The 15,863-nt window shown below is 51.7% G+C and overlaps 1 protein-coding gene and 1 long non-coding RNA gene across 10 annotated transcripts in view; one reads left to right on the top strand and one right to left on the bottom strand.

Annotated features, from left to right (window-relative positions):
* Positions 1-5,237: 5,237 nt before the first annotated feature.
* LOC132211694 (uncharacterized) lies at positions 5,238-6,585 on the bottom strand. Its single transcript, XR_009447557.1, has 2 exons — positions 5,397-6,585; positions 5,238-5,359 (listed from the first exon to the last, which is right to left on the bottom strand). It is a non-coding gene; the product is annotated as an uncharacterized LOC132211694 (long non-coding RNA).
* Positions 6,586-9,728: 3,143 nt separating this feature from the next.
* The window catches only part of LINGO1 (leucine rich repeat and Ig domain containing 1), a 270,078-nt gene continuing 263,943 nt past the window's right edge, over positions 9,729-15,863 (top strand). For 2 of the 9 annotated variants that reach the window (XM_059656192.1, XM_059656196.1), the window contains exon 1: positions 10,025-10,649. In XM_059656192.1, coding sequence (XP_059512175.1) covers positions 10,634-10,649 — 16 coding nt within the window. In that variant the 5' untranslated portion in view covers positions 10,025-10,633. Of the gene's footprint in view, positions 9,931-10,024; positions 10,650-10,825; positions 10,973-11,040; positions 11,060-11,184; positions 11,204-15,863 lie in introns of those variants that run through there. The other 7 variants (XM_059656191.1, XM_059656198.1, XM_059656197.1 and 4 more) reach the window with 7 other exon arrangements.

Genomic DNA, 15,863 nt, shown 5'->3' with positions numbered 1-15,863 from the left:
GGTGAGGATTTAAAAAACATAAAATCAATCAAACACTCAAATAGATTTCCTTCCGGTCTGTTTGCTTTACTGTGCCCGTCAAATGCCTGCCTCATCACCTAGCCCAATACATCAGATTCATGCCAGGGCTGGGCAACTCAGCCTGCTGCACAGGTCTCTGTGACAGGCCAGGAGAGCGACAGGTGCCTCATTTCATCCTTGGGAAATTGGGAAGGGTTGATCCAGTCAGGTCTCTGAGCTGGAGACTCAGTGCTGTAAAGGGGGCAGGCAGGAAGAGACATCACTCTGGTTCAAAGTGCTGAGCTGGGAGGCAGAACCCTAGGGAATACACCTGGGGCCATCATTAAATGACATTCTGAGCTCAATTTCCCCATCTGTGGAATGGGAAGAGAGAGAGGCAAATGGAACAAGTCCCTGCTGGTTCTAGCACTGGCCTATGGGCTACACTGGCCTTCTCTGTGGTCTAACCACAAACTCTACCCTCCACCCTTCCCCCAGCCAGCCAGGGACCCTGACCTGCCACTCATCAGCTGTGCAACAGGGGTGGGCAAGACACTTAACATCTCTGAGCCTCAATTTCCTTATGGGTAAGATGGGGATGATAATACCAGTGCATGGAGGGGGATTAGTATGCAAGAGGTTTACTGGGATCAATAGCCATGGGGAGAGGGACAGAGGGAGAAGCAACATAGGGCAAGGGAGAAGGTAGACTCCGATGGGTTGGGACTTAAGTGTTCTTTGCAGGGTTGTCCTGAGATGGGGCAAGAAGTTTGGGTCTCTATTCCCTGCTTTGACAAGTCGCTGGAAGGGCAGGCCTTGGGCAAGGTACACCTCTCTTCGGAAGGGAAGGTACTCACCCGTGGTCTGCCAGTCTCAACATGTCCAGCAAAGGGAGGCATGTCCCACCTGAAAGGGCCTGTGCAGTGTGCCATGGTGCCCTCTACATACTGCAACTGAAGGATGCTGGTGTAAGGGTTCCTTGGAACAAGGTCAGCTCCCAGCAAACAGCAGTTACTCTGTTGGAAGGCTTTGGGGACAGCTTCTTTCCTACTTTCATGCCCAGACTCCTGAAGTTCTGCCTCATAATTCTTAAGTATCTAACTTTGGGCCCCTCCACCCACTGCATTCCCTTACCTGGATGACCCCAACAGCCTTCCCTTCAGGCTCCAACCCCAGTATCACCACCTTCAACCCATCCTCTTCACAAAAGTCAGAGGGAGTGTCCACGAATTCGGATCTGACCATCTACCTCCTCTTAAACACCTTCAAAGTCCAATCATCCTCCATGGCATTCAAGGATCTTGCTGACTTAGCCCTGACACCCTGCCCTGCCACCTGTTCCCAGTGTACCCTGCTTACCATCCAGCTACACCCTCAAGAGTGTGGGTGCTTTGTTATTTTTTTTGTCTGTGTTCAGACAAAAAGTTTCCCTTCCCCTTCCCCTCCCCCTCCCCCTTCCCCTTCCCCTTCTCCTTCCTTCCTTCCTTCCTTCCTTCCTTCCTTCCTTCCTTCCTTCCTTCCTTCCTTCCTTCCTTCCTTCCTTCCTTCCTTCCTTCCTTCCTTCCTCTCCCCTCCCCTCCCTTCCCCTCCCCTCCCTCCCCTCCCCTCCTCTTCTCTTCTTTTCCCTCCCTTCCCCTCTCTTCCTTCCCTCTTGCATTCAAACATCATCCATGTGATAAGCACATACTCCCTGAATCCCTGCCATGGCCAGGCCTGGGCTGGTAGGTGCTGAGGAACCAGAGGTGACCCAGACCCAACTGTGCCCCTACCAGTACACTCCCCACTCCCTAGGCCCTACTCACCTGCCCAGTGAATTCCTATACATCCTTTAAGGGTAGCAGCCATTCCATCACCTTTTTGGGAGACCCATATCTGGCTGATGTCAGCCCAAGTGACTGCAGTAGGCCCCCTCCTCTCCTCTGAGACCAGGGCCAGGCTCCTTGAGCTACTGACAATCAGTTCTGTGACCCTGCCAGCCTCCATCCCTCAACCCTGACACAGTACCCACTCTAGAACCTGGAATCTTGGCATTTCTCTATGGATCTGACCATGTGCCTGTATGCTCACACCCTGTGAGTTCCCCATGCAGCCTGGCACAGGGCCCACGCTCTGTGAATGGGAGCTGAATGGCAGGTCTTTCCCCTGAGATGTGTACACTTCCAGGTCCCCAAACTCCCCTTGTCCCACTGGCCTCCCAAACTGCTAGTCCAATCCCTCTTCTCAGTAATAGGCAGGGTCACCTCTCTGCCTAGACCCCAACATCCACCACTTCTGCTGCTCTGGCACTATCCCTTCCTGAGCTTCTGTTGTGTGACTCTGCAGATCCCTAATGTCCATACTGGCCATAAGCCTGTGCCTCAATTTCCTTACCTGTAAATGAAGATCATCCTTGTTCCTACTTCCCTGGGCTATAGCGAGGCTTCACTGAGAAGGTACATGTGATAAGTGTGTGGACAGGAAAGCACTACCCCATGTTACAGGCAAGTATTATTGTAGAAAAAGCTGATGTGGACTGACCCAGGCCCTCTCAAAAAGTTGACCTGGCCCCTCTCCATTAGCTGAAGGCTCCCAGCTAATCTGGGGACAGCTCCTTCAGGGTCATCCAGCATTCTTAGGACAGGCCCTTAAAAAGATAAGGCAAGCCCTGGCCAGTGTGGCTCAGTTGGTTGAGCATTGTCCCATGCACTGAAAGGTCGCCAGTTCAATTCCCGGTCAGGGCACATACCCAGGTTGTGGGTTCAACTGGAGGCAACTGATTGATATTTCTTTCTCTCTCTCTCTCTCTCTCTCTCTCTCTCTCTCTCTCTCTCTCTCCCTCATCAATAAAAACATAAGAAAGCCTTCAAGAACAAGAGTCCAGTGCTGCCAGGGAGTGAGTGAGGTCTGTAGCAGCCCCACCTCCTGTCCATTGGACCCACTAGGGAGCCCTGGAGTGGAGGGGAGGTGACACCCTACATAGTTCCTCTTCCCTGGACTCCCCCAGGCAGCCTGGGATGAACTAAGATGGGGGCTTGTTGTGACTCCATCCAGCCTCTTCTCTCTGGAGCCTGTTTCCAACCTGTAAACAGGACCCATATGGCTGTCTCTGCCTGGTGTCACCTGTGAAGGTGATGCAGTCCTATTGGGGAGGTGTGCTGTGTCCTTGGGGAGGGGAAGCTGGCTAAGATTTTTCAAGGGGATGTTTTATAAGGTCAGCTGGTGTGTCTGTTTTCCCCAGTTATGTTGATTTGGGGAGAGAGCAGTGCCCCTGATAGAGTAGCTTGAGGTTATACCTAGAATTCCAGTTTCCTTCATCCTTTCTTCTGACCAGGGAGATGGGAGGAGCAAATAATTATTCTTCTTTGCAGATTGGAAACCAAAGGCCCAAGGATCCAATATAGCTCTTATAGACCAGCAGGGATCCCCAGACATCTGATAAGGGGAGCAGTGAGTGAGGGCAGAGGCTAGGTTGGGGTGGGGGTGGGGAGGTCTGGGGAAGTAAACTCAGGAGTGGAGGAGGGATGGGAAGGCACTAGGCATGTAGTAGGCCCCGAGCAGCCCCTCTCCCCACCTGCAGGGCTTTAGGCCCTGGAATCCAGCTGGGGAGTGGGTGGAGGGCACCTTTTTGACTGTTGAATCTTCTCCATCCCCTTGTTACAGACTCTGGTCCTGGATCAGCCAGGAGATGGCAGGGAGGATTAGTCCACCTTAGCTTACAGTTACGGGGAACGGGGGGCTGGGGTGTAGGGGGATGACACAGCCCAAAGTCTCTCAGCAAGAGTTTGCATGGAGGCTGAACCAATGTCTCCTGACCCCGTGCTGCCAGCCCAGCTGCGAAGTCTGAATCTCCAGCATGCTCTACCTTGTGTGAGGACATAGGCATCAGAAGAAGGGGGTAGAAATGCTCTCTGGGTGTAGGATGCCGTATGGTGGCCTGGGAAGCAGTTAGAGGAACAGTGGGCCACTGTCTTCTGCTTCAAACCTCCAGGGTCAGCTCAGAGTTACCAAACTAAACCCCTAACTCCTTGTGGTACCCACAAGGACCTGTTATTCTGGCCCCATGCCATCTGCAGCCGCATCTCCAAATCCCTTTCTCTCCCTCTTCTCACCACAAGTCCTTTGCATGTGTTAGTCCTTCTCTCTGGAGCCCCCTACTTCTCCAAGTTAATATCTACCCAACTTTTTGATCCTAGGTCAAATGTCACATTCTGTAGGAAGCCTTTCCCAAGAACAGACCAGACCTTGACCTAACAGCCTCACAGCTCTTCACAGCACTTGTCACAGTTGTAATTTTATATTTCTTTGCATGATGGTTTGATTTCTATCTGTTTCTTTCTCTAGACTTTAAGACCTCTGATGTGTATTCCCCTCACCTGGCACACTGCCTGGCATGAAGTAGCCCCCCAATAATTTTGTTTGTTTAAAGTATTACATATGTCTCCTTTTCCCCGATTGACCCCCACCCCCAACATTCTCTCCCCCCAGGACAAGCCCCCACCGCCCCAGTGTCTGTGTCCATTGGTTATGCTAATATGCATGCATACAGGTCCTTTGGTTGATCTCTTACACCCACCCCTCCCCTGCCTTCTCTCTGAGGTTGGACTATCTGTTCAGTGTTTCTTAGTCTTTGGATCTATTTTTTTAAAAAATTTATTTATTGATTAAGGTATTACATATGTGTCCTTATCCCCCCATTACCACCCCCCATTCCTCCCTACTCATGCCCTCACTTCCCGTTGTCTGTGTCCATTGGTTAGGCTTATATGCATGCATACACATCTTTTGGTTGATCTCTCCTCCTTACCCCCACCCTCCCCTACCTTCCCTCTAAGGTTTGATGGTCTGATCGATGTTTCTCTGTCTCTGAATCTGTTTTTTTTCATCAGTTTATGTTCATTATATTCCATAAATGAGTGAGATCATGTGATATTTACCTTTCTCTGACTGGCTTATTTCACTTAGCATAATGCTCTCTAGGTTTATCCATGCTGTTGCAAATGGTAAGAATTCCTTTTTTTTACTGCAGTGTAGTATTCCATTGTGTAGTTGTATCACAGGTTTTTAATCCACTCATCTGCTGAAGGGCACTTAGGCTGTTTCCAAATCTTAGCTATGGTAAATTGTGCTGCTATGAACATAGGGGTGCATATGTCCTTTCTGATTGGTGTTTCTAGATTCTTGGGATATATTCCTAGAAGTGGGATCATTGGGTCAAATGGGAGTTCCATTTTTAGTTTTTTGAGGAAACTGTCTCTGGATCTATTTTTTTTCATCAGTTTATGTTGTTCATTATATCCCACAATAGAGGCCTGATGCATAAAATTCATGCAAGAATAGGCATTCCTTTCCCAGTCTCCTGGCACCAGCTTCCCTCTGGCACCTGGGACTTGGGCTTCCCTCCAGCTGCCGGCAGGCACCCGGGACCCGGGCTTACCTTGCAGCTCCAGATTCGTCTGGAAAGTTGTCTGGAAGGACGTCCAGTCTAATTAGCATATTATGCTTTTATTATTATAGATATGAGTGAGATCATGTGATTTTTATCTTTCTCCAACTGGCTTATTTCACTTAGCATAATGCCCTTCAGATCCATCCATGCTGTCTCAAATGGTAAAAGTTCCTTTTTTTTTATAGCAGCATAGTATTCCATTGTGTAGATGTACCAGTTTTTTAATCCACTCATCTGCTGATGGGCACTTAGGCTGTTTCCAAATCTTAGCTATTGTAAATTGTGCTGCTATGAACATAGCAGCCCTTTCTGATCAGTGTTTCTCGTTTCTTGGGATACATTCCCAGAAGTGGAATTACTGGTTCGAATGTGAGTTCCATTTTTAATTTTTTGAGGAATCTCCATACTATTTTCCACAGTGGCTGCAACAGTCTGCATTCCCACCAGCAGTGCACCAGGGTTCCTTTTTCTCCATATCCTCTCCAGCACTTGTTGTTTGTTGATTTATTGGTGATAGGCATTCTGACAGGTATGAAATGGTACCTCACTGTTGTTTTGATTTGCATCTCTTGAATGATTAGTGACTTTGAGCATGTTTTCATATGTCTCTTGGCCTTCTGTATGTCCTCTTTTGAAAGGACCTCTATTTAGGTTCTTTGCCCATTTTTTTAATTGGATTGTTTATCTTCCTTTTGTTCAGTTGTATGAGTTCCCTATAAATTTTGGAGATTAGGCCCTTATTGGATGTAACATTGGCAAATATGTTCTCCCATGTAGTGAGCTTTCTTGTTGTTTTTTTGATGGTTTCTTTTGCTGTGCAGAAGCTTTTTATTTTGATGTAGTCCCATTTGTTTATTTTCTCCTTAGTTTCCAATGCCCTAGGACAGTGATGGCGAACCTTTTGAGCTCGGCATGTCAGCATTTTGAAAAACCCTAACTTAACTCTGGTACCATGTCACATATAGAAATTTTTTGATATTTGCAACCATAGTAAAACAAAGACTTATATTTTTGATATTTATTTTATATATTTAAATGCCATTTAACAAAGAAAAATCAACCAAAAAAATGAGTTCGCGTGTCACCTCTGACACGCGTGTCATAGGTTCACCATCACCGGCCTAGGAGCTGTATTGGTAAAGATATTGCTATGACACATATCTGATTCTGTTTTCCCGTCTTATGTTTAAGTCCTTTATCCATTTTGAGTTTATTTTTGTGTATGGTATAAGTTGGTGGTCTAGTTTCATTGCCTTCAATAATTTTTGTGGAAAGAATAAAGAACAATGGCTCTTAGTTCAAATCCTGGAACTCCACATTGAACCTTGGTTTTCCCTCTCTGAAATGGGAATGATAATACCAGATTAGTATGAGGATGATCCAATGGATGAAAATTCCTGACACATAGTTGGTTAAGAGTAGAGAGAAGGAGGGAGATTGGAGTAAGGCAGAGGGTAGTCAAGGAAGGCTTTTTAAGGATGAAAGGATTTTAGAAGTGAATGGATTGTGTGGAAGCCAAGTGGTGGTAGAGATAGAGAAAGACTTGGAGGTGGTGAGATAGGATGAGAGACAGCAAGCAGATAGCCTGGCTGGGTGGGAAATTTCTTTGAACCTTGGCCACCCTATTTACTTATCAGCCTGACCCAGGAAGCCAGGGGTTTGCTGTGAAGGCAGGCAGGACATGTCCACTGTCTCCTGAGACTCCTTGTGGGCAATCATCCCGGGGTGGATCGGCTTGGTGACTAGGTCTGGGATACTGCCAGATCTCCCCTATTGGCCTGTGGAGATAGCTGAAAATAGCACAAGGGCCCTGGGTGTGCATCTGCAGAGGCAATGACCTAGTCCTTGTGGCAGGAAATAGCAAACTCCCAGCTACAGTGAAGGGGCTCCTTCCCGGAGCTGCCACACTGGTCTTACTTCTGCCCCAGGCCACCAGCTGATGCTGCTCTGACAGCAGTGAGTGGTTCCTCCAAGTGGGCCTGTTCATTATTCATGCCTTGCCTCATTGTAAAGCCTACTGGGTGGCACAGGTGGCAATAGCTACTGGCCAGTAGCACAGGGCAGGACATAGGGGCTACAGACGGTACCTCTGTACCTGCCTGGCTCTGTGCAGAACTGCTGGCTAGAAGGCCAAGCCTGGGCCTACTGAGGGGAAATAAATGTTAGACTTATGTTCATTGCCCCTATGTGGCACACAAGCTTGCTCCCATACTTGGGGAGGAACTTGAAATTCAGAGAGGGCTTGCTACATTCCTGTGGCTGCAGAGCAAAGCTGGGGGCATAAATTCTCAAGCACAGACACAGAGTCTGTGCGGCTCCCAGAACAGGAGAGTGGGAGAAATGGATGGGGATGTAGACTGGGAATGTAACAGCTTGGATGTCAAGGACTCTAGGGAAAGGCTGTTTGTCTCTGTTTGGCTTCCCTAGGGCCCATGGGAGCCCTGGGAAGACTCCGAAGGGGGTGTGTTGAGCCAGAGTAGGCAACAGCCATGAGCTCATGTCCCTAGAGGCCCCAGGAAGTCTGGTAAGAAGGCAGAAGGAAAATGGCCAGGCAAGCAAGGAACACAATAAGGGACTTTTTGATGGGCCACAAAGCCAAGCTCAGATGTGAGGAAGAAAAAGGTCATTTTCTGAATACCTACTGTGTGCAGGGTCATTCCTGTGCCAACCCCCTTGGTGGCTGAGTATTTTTATTTCCACTGTACAGAGGAGGACACTAAAGCTAGAACTGGCACAGGGTATGCCTGATACCAAAGTCTGGGGTCTTTACAGAGCACCTTGATATGTGGGTACCCAAGTCTGGCCTACTTTGGACTCATACTAGTATCCTGATCACAGTGGAGCCTAGGTTTCACCCACTTCTAACTCTGACCAGCAGGGGGAGGCTATACTACATCGGGCTGCAGAGATGGGGAGCAGAGGTTGGGACTGGGCATAAAGAGAGAAGAGGAGGCCTCTTTCAAAAGCTCCGAGATTTGGGAAGCCCTTAGCTATACCTCTGTAATGGCTGAAAGATGGGGAGGGCTTCTGCCTAGATTTGCTAAGGGTAGTCCTGCTGCTGCCCCAGAACAAAGTTGAAACTCCTCAATTCAAGGCTCTTATAGCTCCCCCCCGCCCCCTCCCATGCACCCATCCTTTCTTATTTCCCACTTCCAGGTCTTTGCACATGCTCTTCTCTTGGCATGGGATACCCTTTATGTTCCTTTCTGGCTGGTCAACTCCTACACATCCTTCAATTCCTAGCTTCAATGTCACCTCCTACAGGAACTCTCCTGGACCTCCTCCATTCCCAAAAGTTCCATCATACCTCCTGCTGTATCATTTTTTTTGAGGGTAGGAATGTGTCCCCAGTACCTAGCACAGGGTGGGGCACATAATAGATGCGTGGTAAACAAATGAGCAAAATGTATCCCTCCGTGGTGGTTGGGGAGCAAGGGTCTGTCTGGGGTGGTGAGAGGAAGAAGATGAAGTGCTCATGCACCAGCCCTGCGCAGGATCAGGCTGACTGGGAGTCTAGGGGTATACTTTAGTTCTTAGGTGGTGTCATGAGGGTCCAGGGAGATCTAGGATGTGAAAGAGTTCTACAAACTGTAGTGTGCTATCCCTAGTAGGTCCCTGTATCTCTTTGTTTTGCTCCATTGAAGAGGAGAATAGAGAAAGAAGGTTATAGAATGAGGGAGGGGGAAGACCAGGCCTGGTGAGGGTGGGGTGATGGTGGCCCCAGCTCTCAGAAGCAGAATTCTGGGGACTAAAGACCTGCCTTGGGTCTCCCTCTCCTATGGGATCTAATACCATATGGGGGGGGGGGCATGGCCCCAGAACTGAGGCCCAGAGAGAGGCAGGCAGCAGGAGTGGGAAGTCACCTTATGAGCTCTGTCCTCCCAGCATGACCGGTGTCTTCATCCTGGTCTCAGATTCAGACATCTGTTTCCCTGATCCTTCCTCTCCTGGCCACGCAATCCCAGCGCCCATCCTGCACTTCTTCCACACCACCAGCCTGCTCCTAGGCTTAGCCGCCAACAAGCACTGAATGCACCCTGGATGGTGTACTAGTCTGAGAAACTTCAGACCACCCCTGTCCTTGACTCACCTCCAGGTGGGGAAGACCGGGCTCAACCTTGGCGCACAACGGCCCAGGCTGCATCACCGTCCAGGCCCGTCCCTGCGGCGGCCAGGCCGCTCTTCTGGATGCCCGGGGTGGGGCAAGTCTAACCCGGTGCGCTATCCCTTTAAACCCGAGCGAGATGGGGGTTGTTAGAGATAGCTGAGGCTAGCAGAGGCCGACGCCGCCGGACAGGCCAGAGGTAGAAGGGTCAGAGGAAGCAGAGAGCAGAAGGGGCGGCGGCCCGGGGCACCTGGATCCGGCGCCTTGGGGTCCCCTCGCCGCCCACTGTGTGCTCGAACCCTGGGCCCAGCGAGCGGCGAGCGGTACCCAATGTAATGCGGAGACTGTCAGAGGAGTAGGGCGGCGGGGAGCAGGGGACGCTGGAGAGGGCGGTGGCAAGGTAGATAGCGGACCTGGATCTGGAGGTTGTGTGTGTGGGGCGGCGGGAGGGAGTGGGAGGGAGTGGGGGGCGGAGGGGGGCGGAGGGGGGCGGGACGACGGGTAGGAGAAAGGAGAGGAGGTAAAGAAGGGGCAGTGACCGAAAAGGGGGAGAGAAGGAGCGGGAGAGCACCCGGCTGCAGGCGGAGGCGCGGGCTAGTAGGAAGGAGCTGGAGCCTCTGGGTGCGAGCACCGGCGGCCCGATTGGGCGCCCTGGCTGGGGCGTGGTGCAGCCGCGGCCTGGCGGAACGTGGTACAGAAGCTGGGACGCCAGAGGGTTCCTCTGGGAGCGGCAGGGGACCTGAGGTGGGGTCAGCCGGGAAGGGGACGGAGGTTCGCTCTGAGGGGGCCAAGGGCCGCCCTTCGGAGATCCGGAGGGCCTGGGTTCCAGGCCTTTGGGTGCGGCGGCAGGGTGCGCGCACGCGAGTGTGAGCGCCGGGGCGGGAGGGAGCGCGCGTTAGGGATTCTACCGGCATCGTAGCGTGGAGAGCGGGAGGCAGGAGCAGGCGCGCAGGGGAGCGCGGGGCCCTCCCGCGTACACACAGGCCGCGCGCGCGCACACACGCCCTCTCTGCTCGCTGGTTGCTTTTGCCACAATCCCGGAGCCGAGTCCTGCAGAGCGGGAACCGAGCCAGAGTGGGAAGCGGAGCGGAGGCCAGGCGGGGATGCGGCCCCAGGACAGTGAGTATGGCCAAGCAGGGACACTGAGGGGAGGTCGGGATAGCGGGGCACAGGCTAGGAGTTGGGGTGTCTGCCCTCGGGCGGTGCTGCGTGCGCGGCCTCTGATTGGGCCGGAGCCTAGGGGCACTGGGTGGGGACTGGGTGTTGGGTGCGCGCCATGGGTGCGTGCACGCGCGGAGCGGGAATGGGGTACCCACTGCACTTCAGTTCCAGACTGCACGCCCTCCCACTGCACGGCCCTGCCTAACCCTCGCCTGTAACCTGAACCCTGGCGACTTGGAACAACTTTGTGTGTGCGGAGAGAGGATGGAGACGCTTTAATGGTAGTACTCAAACCGTTCTTTCCGGAGGAGAGAACGCGAGGGATGAATGGGGCGGGGCGCGGGCTATGCTGCCTGATGGGCAAAGAGGTGCGTCTCTACCACCCAGTTGGCACAGTGGCTGGCTTTTGGGGACATCCATCCAGCCCTGAGGTGCCGAGCTGGAGCTGCTCTGGTCGCTGGACTCCTGTGACCCTGCCTGGGTCGGCAGGACTGCGAGACTACAGCTTCCAGGTCTTTCCTGCCAGGCTAAGGTCACGGGGCTTGTGGTGGAGGTAGGGGGAGATTGCCCAGTGTGTGTGTACACCTAGGCCCTCTAGCCTGGTTCCCGCCATCCCTGCTTTGCTTGGAGCCATGCTCCTGTGTGTCTCACTCTGTGTGATGAGGTTGTGGTTGTGCTGTGTCCCCAGACCCCCATCCTCCAGTCTCCTCCCACACTCCTGTCCTGTGCTGGCTGCCTCAGGGAACTTCCTAGCCCCTTCCCCTACAAATGCCAGCCCTGCCCCTGCAGTAGAAGATGGGATGGGAAGATGTGGTCCAGGATGGGGCCCCTGAAAGGGAGGGAACCTGTGTGCCCCCAGGAGTGAGAAGCCCAAGGAAGGGCAAGAGATCAGACCCCCTCTAACCCCTCCTTCCCCCTTTACCAAGGCCTCCCTGCTTTCAGGGCAGGTTCCTCCTCCTCTAGGAAGCTTTCTTTGATTGCTCCTGGATCCTTCAGTATAGCTTGGCTTCTGGATTGGAGCAGTTGGTTTCCCCAGCAGCCCTTGTCCATATGCCCTCTTTCCTGGCACTTAGTGTATGAGCCTGTGGGGTTAGAAGTCTTGTTCTCAGCCTAGATGCTGGCTGGAGGGGTGTGATGCTTAACCAGTCAGTATCTACTTGGGTCTCTGGAGTCTGGTAATATGTTGTGTGACCAGATTTCAGGCTTAAGCCTTACTTCCACTTCCATTTTCCCTCTGGAATCTTTCAGCCACCTTATGAGAATGTGGGGGTCCATGGGCACACTTCCTCTCCATTTCACTGAGGAGGATTTTGAGGCAGAGATGGAATTAGGAGAACTCCAGTTTCAGGACAGCCTTCTGGTGAAGTTTTTCTTTAACCCTGGTCTTTGGTGAGGTGGGGTGGGTGCAGGGAAGGCACCTGGCCCTCTTTACTGACTTAGCATCAGAGCTCTGAAGTGTCTCCCCAGGGCAGTTACTCTGTGCTTGTGACTAACATCCTCCCCTGATGGACAAGGAGATGGGCACAGCCACTCCCAGCCTGATTCTCCCTGGCTTGACTTCTTGTACTTTTTGATCCCACCCTCATTAACTTTCCTAGATTTGGGACCAGAGTCTGCCAGGGCTTTGCATGATGGTTTGCTTATCCTCAGCACTGGGATGTTGTATCATCCCCAGCCTGCCCCTCTAGGCTGGGCCCTGGCATTATCATCCTGTTTAGGACCGGGAACCCTTCCCACTCTCCTGAAATCTCCATCCTGGAGCTATAGAGCTCACCCTCAAGGGAACAGCTTCCACAGGTAGGTCTAAATGTACATGGGGAGAGGGGGCCTGGTGTCTATTAAGATGCTTCCTTCCCTGGTGGCCCACCTGAGGCACAGAAGGCAAGAGTAGCTTTCAGCCTCAGGCAGGCCTTTGTGACTCTCCAGTCCTGATGGCAGCCCAGACTCATCCCCAGGGCCACTTAGGCCATTGGAAGCCTTGAGGAGGAGAGTGGTAGGCCTACTGAACCTTGTGGTGGCTCCCTCAACCTCTGCTAGCTTAATTCTCAGGCACCCTCTTGCTGACTCGGTCTTTCTTAGCTGTTCTCTCTCTCTCTCCTCTTACCCACCCCCCCCCTCCCCCAATCCCCTGTGGGTCCCTGAGCCTCTTGAGTGTTGACCAATGCTCTGGTTGACACCCAGGCGGCTAGAGCATGGCCAGATGCCTGTTTGGCCGTACTCCTGCCATCAAGTCCTGTTTGAACCCCCTGCCCTAGTTCTTCTGTCCTCCCCCCACCCCAATTAAGTCTAGCAGGATAAGCACTCTGGGGCCTTAAGACTTGGGGAGGGAGAGAGCAGGGTACCTCTTTGGTCCATGGTCTCTGCTGTAAAGGTTAAAAATCCTAGCCAGGTGCTCCGAGCCCCCACTGGCTGCCCCTTTAGAAAGATAGCCACTTGCCTCGCAAACCTTCTGACTGGTAAGGGGTAGCCCCTTTAATTTCTGTCTCCAACCAGGCCCTGACCCTGCCATCTTTATGTTTTAAATGATAAAAATAGTGCATTCTAACAAATTCAATGATAAGAAGTTATTGGGTACGCTGGGCTTTAGGGTGACTTGAGGGAGGAAAGGTACCTCTGATCACTCAAGCCTCTTTTTGGGGGAAATGGGGACAGGCTACCCTGACCACTCACAGTCTCTTCTGTGGGCTTCTAGGGCCCAGACATCTGCTCCCAAGCACCACGCCTTGGGGGAGCGGAGTGAGCAAGGAGCTATTTCAGATGAATTGGAAGGGCTGGTGCATTTTGACTTCCTCATATGTTTCTGGCACTTGGGAGATGCTCAGTAAATATATTGAGTAAATGAATGAATGGAGAATATGAATGAACGAGGGCTTTACAACATTAGCAAAGGCACAGAGGAGGGAAACAGCAGGCATGAGTGAAACGTGTTTGCAAGTGAGTAGTTCATGCAGGGGCACAGCAGGCACAGAGCAAGTTGGCACAAGATCGAGGAGGACCCTGAGTGCCTGCCTGAGGAGTGTGGGTTGATTCCCTCTTCAGGGGTTGTAGAGTGAGGGATTCCATTAGATTTGCAATTTAAACTGCTCCCTCTGGTGGTCATGGAAGGGGTTGTTTGGCTAGGAGAGCCAGAGGCAGGGAGGTGGTCCTGAGGCAGCTATGGGAATTCAGGTTGGTTGGTAGTGAGGGCAACAGCTGGACAGGCTCCTTGCCTGCCTTCATCAGGATGGCTAAGGGGCCGTTCATGGTTACCCACGCAATGGAGGATGCAGAGATTTGGCCTGGGTGGGAAACCAGGTGGGGCAATGTAAGCCATCAGAGTTGAATAGGGCCTGGGGCATCACTATTCCTACCACCTGGTTATATGTTGCAGGTGTCCTGGAGTCATAATTATGGGCCTTTAGCCCAGCCAGCATGGCTTAGTGGTTGAGTATCAACCTATGAACCAGGAGGTCACAGTTTGATTTCTGGTCATGGCAAATGCTGGGTTGCGGGCTCGATCCCCATTGTGGGGTGTGCAGGAGGCAGCCGATCAATGATTCCCTCTCATCATTGATGTTTCTTTCTCTCTCTTCCTCTCCCTTCCTTTCTGAAATTAATAAAAATATTTTTTTAAAAATAAAAAATATGGGCTTTTAGTATGGGCCTCCCAGTGGTACACTTGAGCAAGTCCCTGTGTCCTCAGTTTCTATGCCTGTAAAAAGGATAAGTTTATTTGTTTCTCTGGAGACCTGGACTGACTTTGGGTGGAAGTTTGGGACCTCAGAAATGGGATACAAAGGGAAAGGGTAGAGGGTCACTACTGCTGTTTGACAGGGGAAGAGTTTGAGACCAGTGAGGGGTCTTATATAGTCTTAAATTGGAGGCAGGGCATTCCAGCCTGGGATTTTTCTGGCTGCGACTAGCCTGCTGGGTAGGGATGGGCAGTGGCTGGGGCCTCTGCAGAGAACATCCTCAGGCAGTTGCGTTGGCAGTCAAGCTGTCAGGGAGCATATGGGGCCATATGGTCACATCAGGGGAGGCGCAAGCCACTGAAAGAGAATCCCTGGCCTTCTGGTTCTATGTAGGCGCTATTAGCCACCAGGGTTAGGGTGTGAGGAAGCCAAAATGGAACCTCAGTATCCAGGTTGGTTTGGACATGGAGGTTGAACCTTGGCAGGTGGCCTAGTTCCAGCACCCATCTGCCAGGGCAGCCAGGCAAGTGGCTCCATGCCCAGGACTGATCCAGTTAGCTCAAGACCAGCTGTGCCAGCCACCCTCCCATCCCTCACCCAGCTCTTATGGCCCTGCTGGTCCAAAAGCCTTGGGGTGGCACAGCATATCTGATGTCAGGGTCCTGGGAGTATGTGTATATGACATGCAGCCTCACCCTGAGCACTGATTATGTATGTCTGAGATTTGGGGCTATGGAAATGGGCCCCTTGAATCAGCCTACTGTGAGCAAAAGGGCCTGAACTTAGAAGGAGGAGGAGGAGGAGGAGGAGGAGGAGGAGGGGGTATTGAAGGCAGCAGGGCAGGGAAGGCTGTTGGCTGGGAAGGAGTGGGTGACCTGGTGTCTGGCATGCCCGGAACCCCGCTTTTCAGCCTGAGGGAAGTGAGCTAATTGAGTGAAGTTGTAAAAAAAAAAGGGGGGGTCTGAACTTAGATGCAGCTGGAACTGGGTTTGAATCCTGACTCAACTACTTCTAAGCTAGATGAGCTTGGGCAAGTAATTTCAGTTTTTGGAGCCCCAGCCTCCTCCTCTGTTTCTGGAAGAATGGTACCTATCTTATACAGGTGTTATTAGAAGGCTTTGAAATAATACATGGGAAGCATGCCCTAGCCTGATGCCTTGAAGAGTCTCAGTAAATGTTAGCTTGGTTTGATCTTTGCTAGGAGGGAGAGGTGAGTCCTGCTGGAGTATAGTGTCCAGGTTGAAGTAGAGAGAAGCCTTATTATTATTATTTTCCAGGACAAAATTTGTTTTATAATTTTTCATATGTTTTTACACTCCTTTCCACTCCTTCCCTCATGTAGTCCTCACGGTAGTTCTATAAAATAGGCAGAGAGCCACCATTCCATTTAACAGATGCTAAAACTGGGTTGTGACTCTTCAGAGTTGCAGAGTGAGTTGGGTTTGACCCTGTGTCTGGACTCCTAGTGCAGGACTCTTGCTCTATGGGTATGCTTCCCAAA

Source organism: Myotis daubentonii, chromosome 1 (assembly GCF_963259705.1).
Source record: "Myotis daubentonii chromosome 1, mMyoDau2.1, whole genome shotgun sequence".
Classification (NCBI taxonomy): Eukaryota; Metazoa; Chordata; class Mammalia; order Chiroptera; family Vespertilionidae; genus Myotis; species Myotis daubentonii.
The sequence above is the reverse complement of the archived record's forward strand: the minus strand, read 5'-3'. Positions and strand labels throughout refer to the sequence as shown.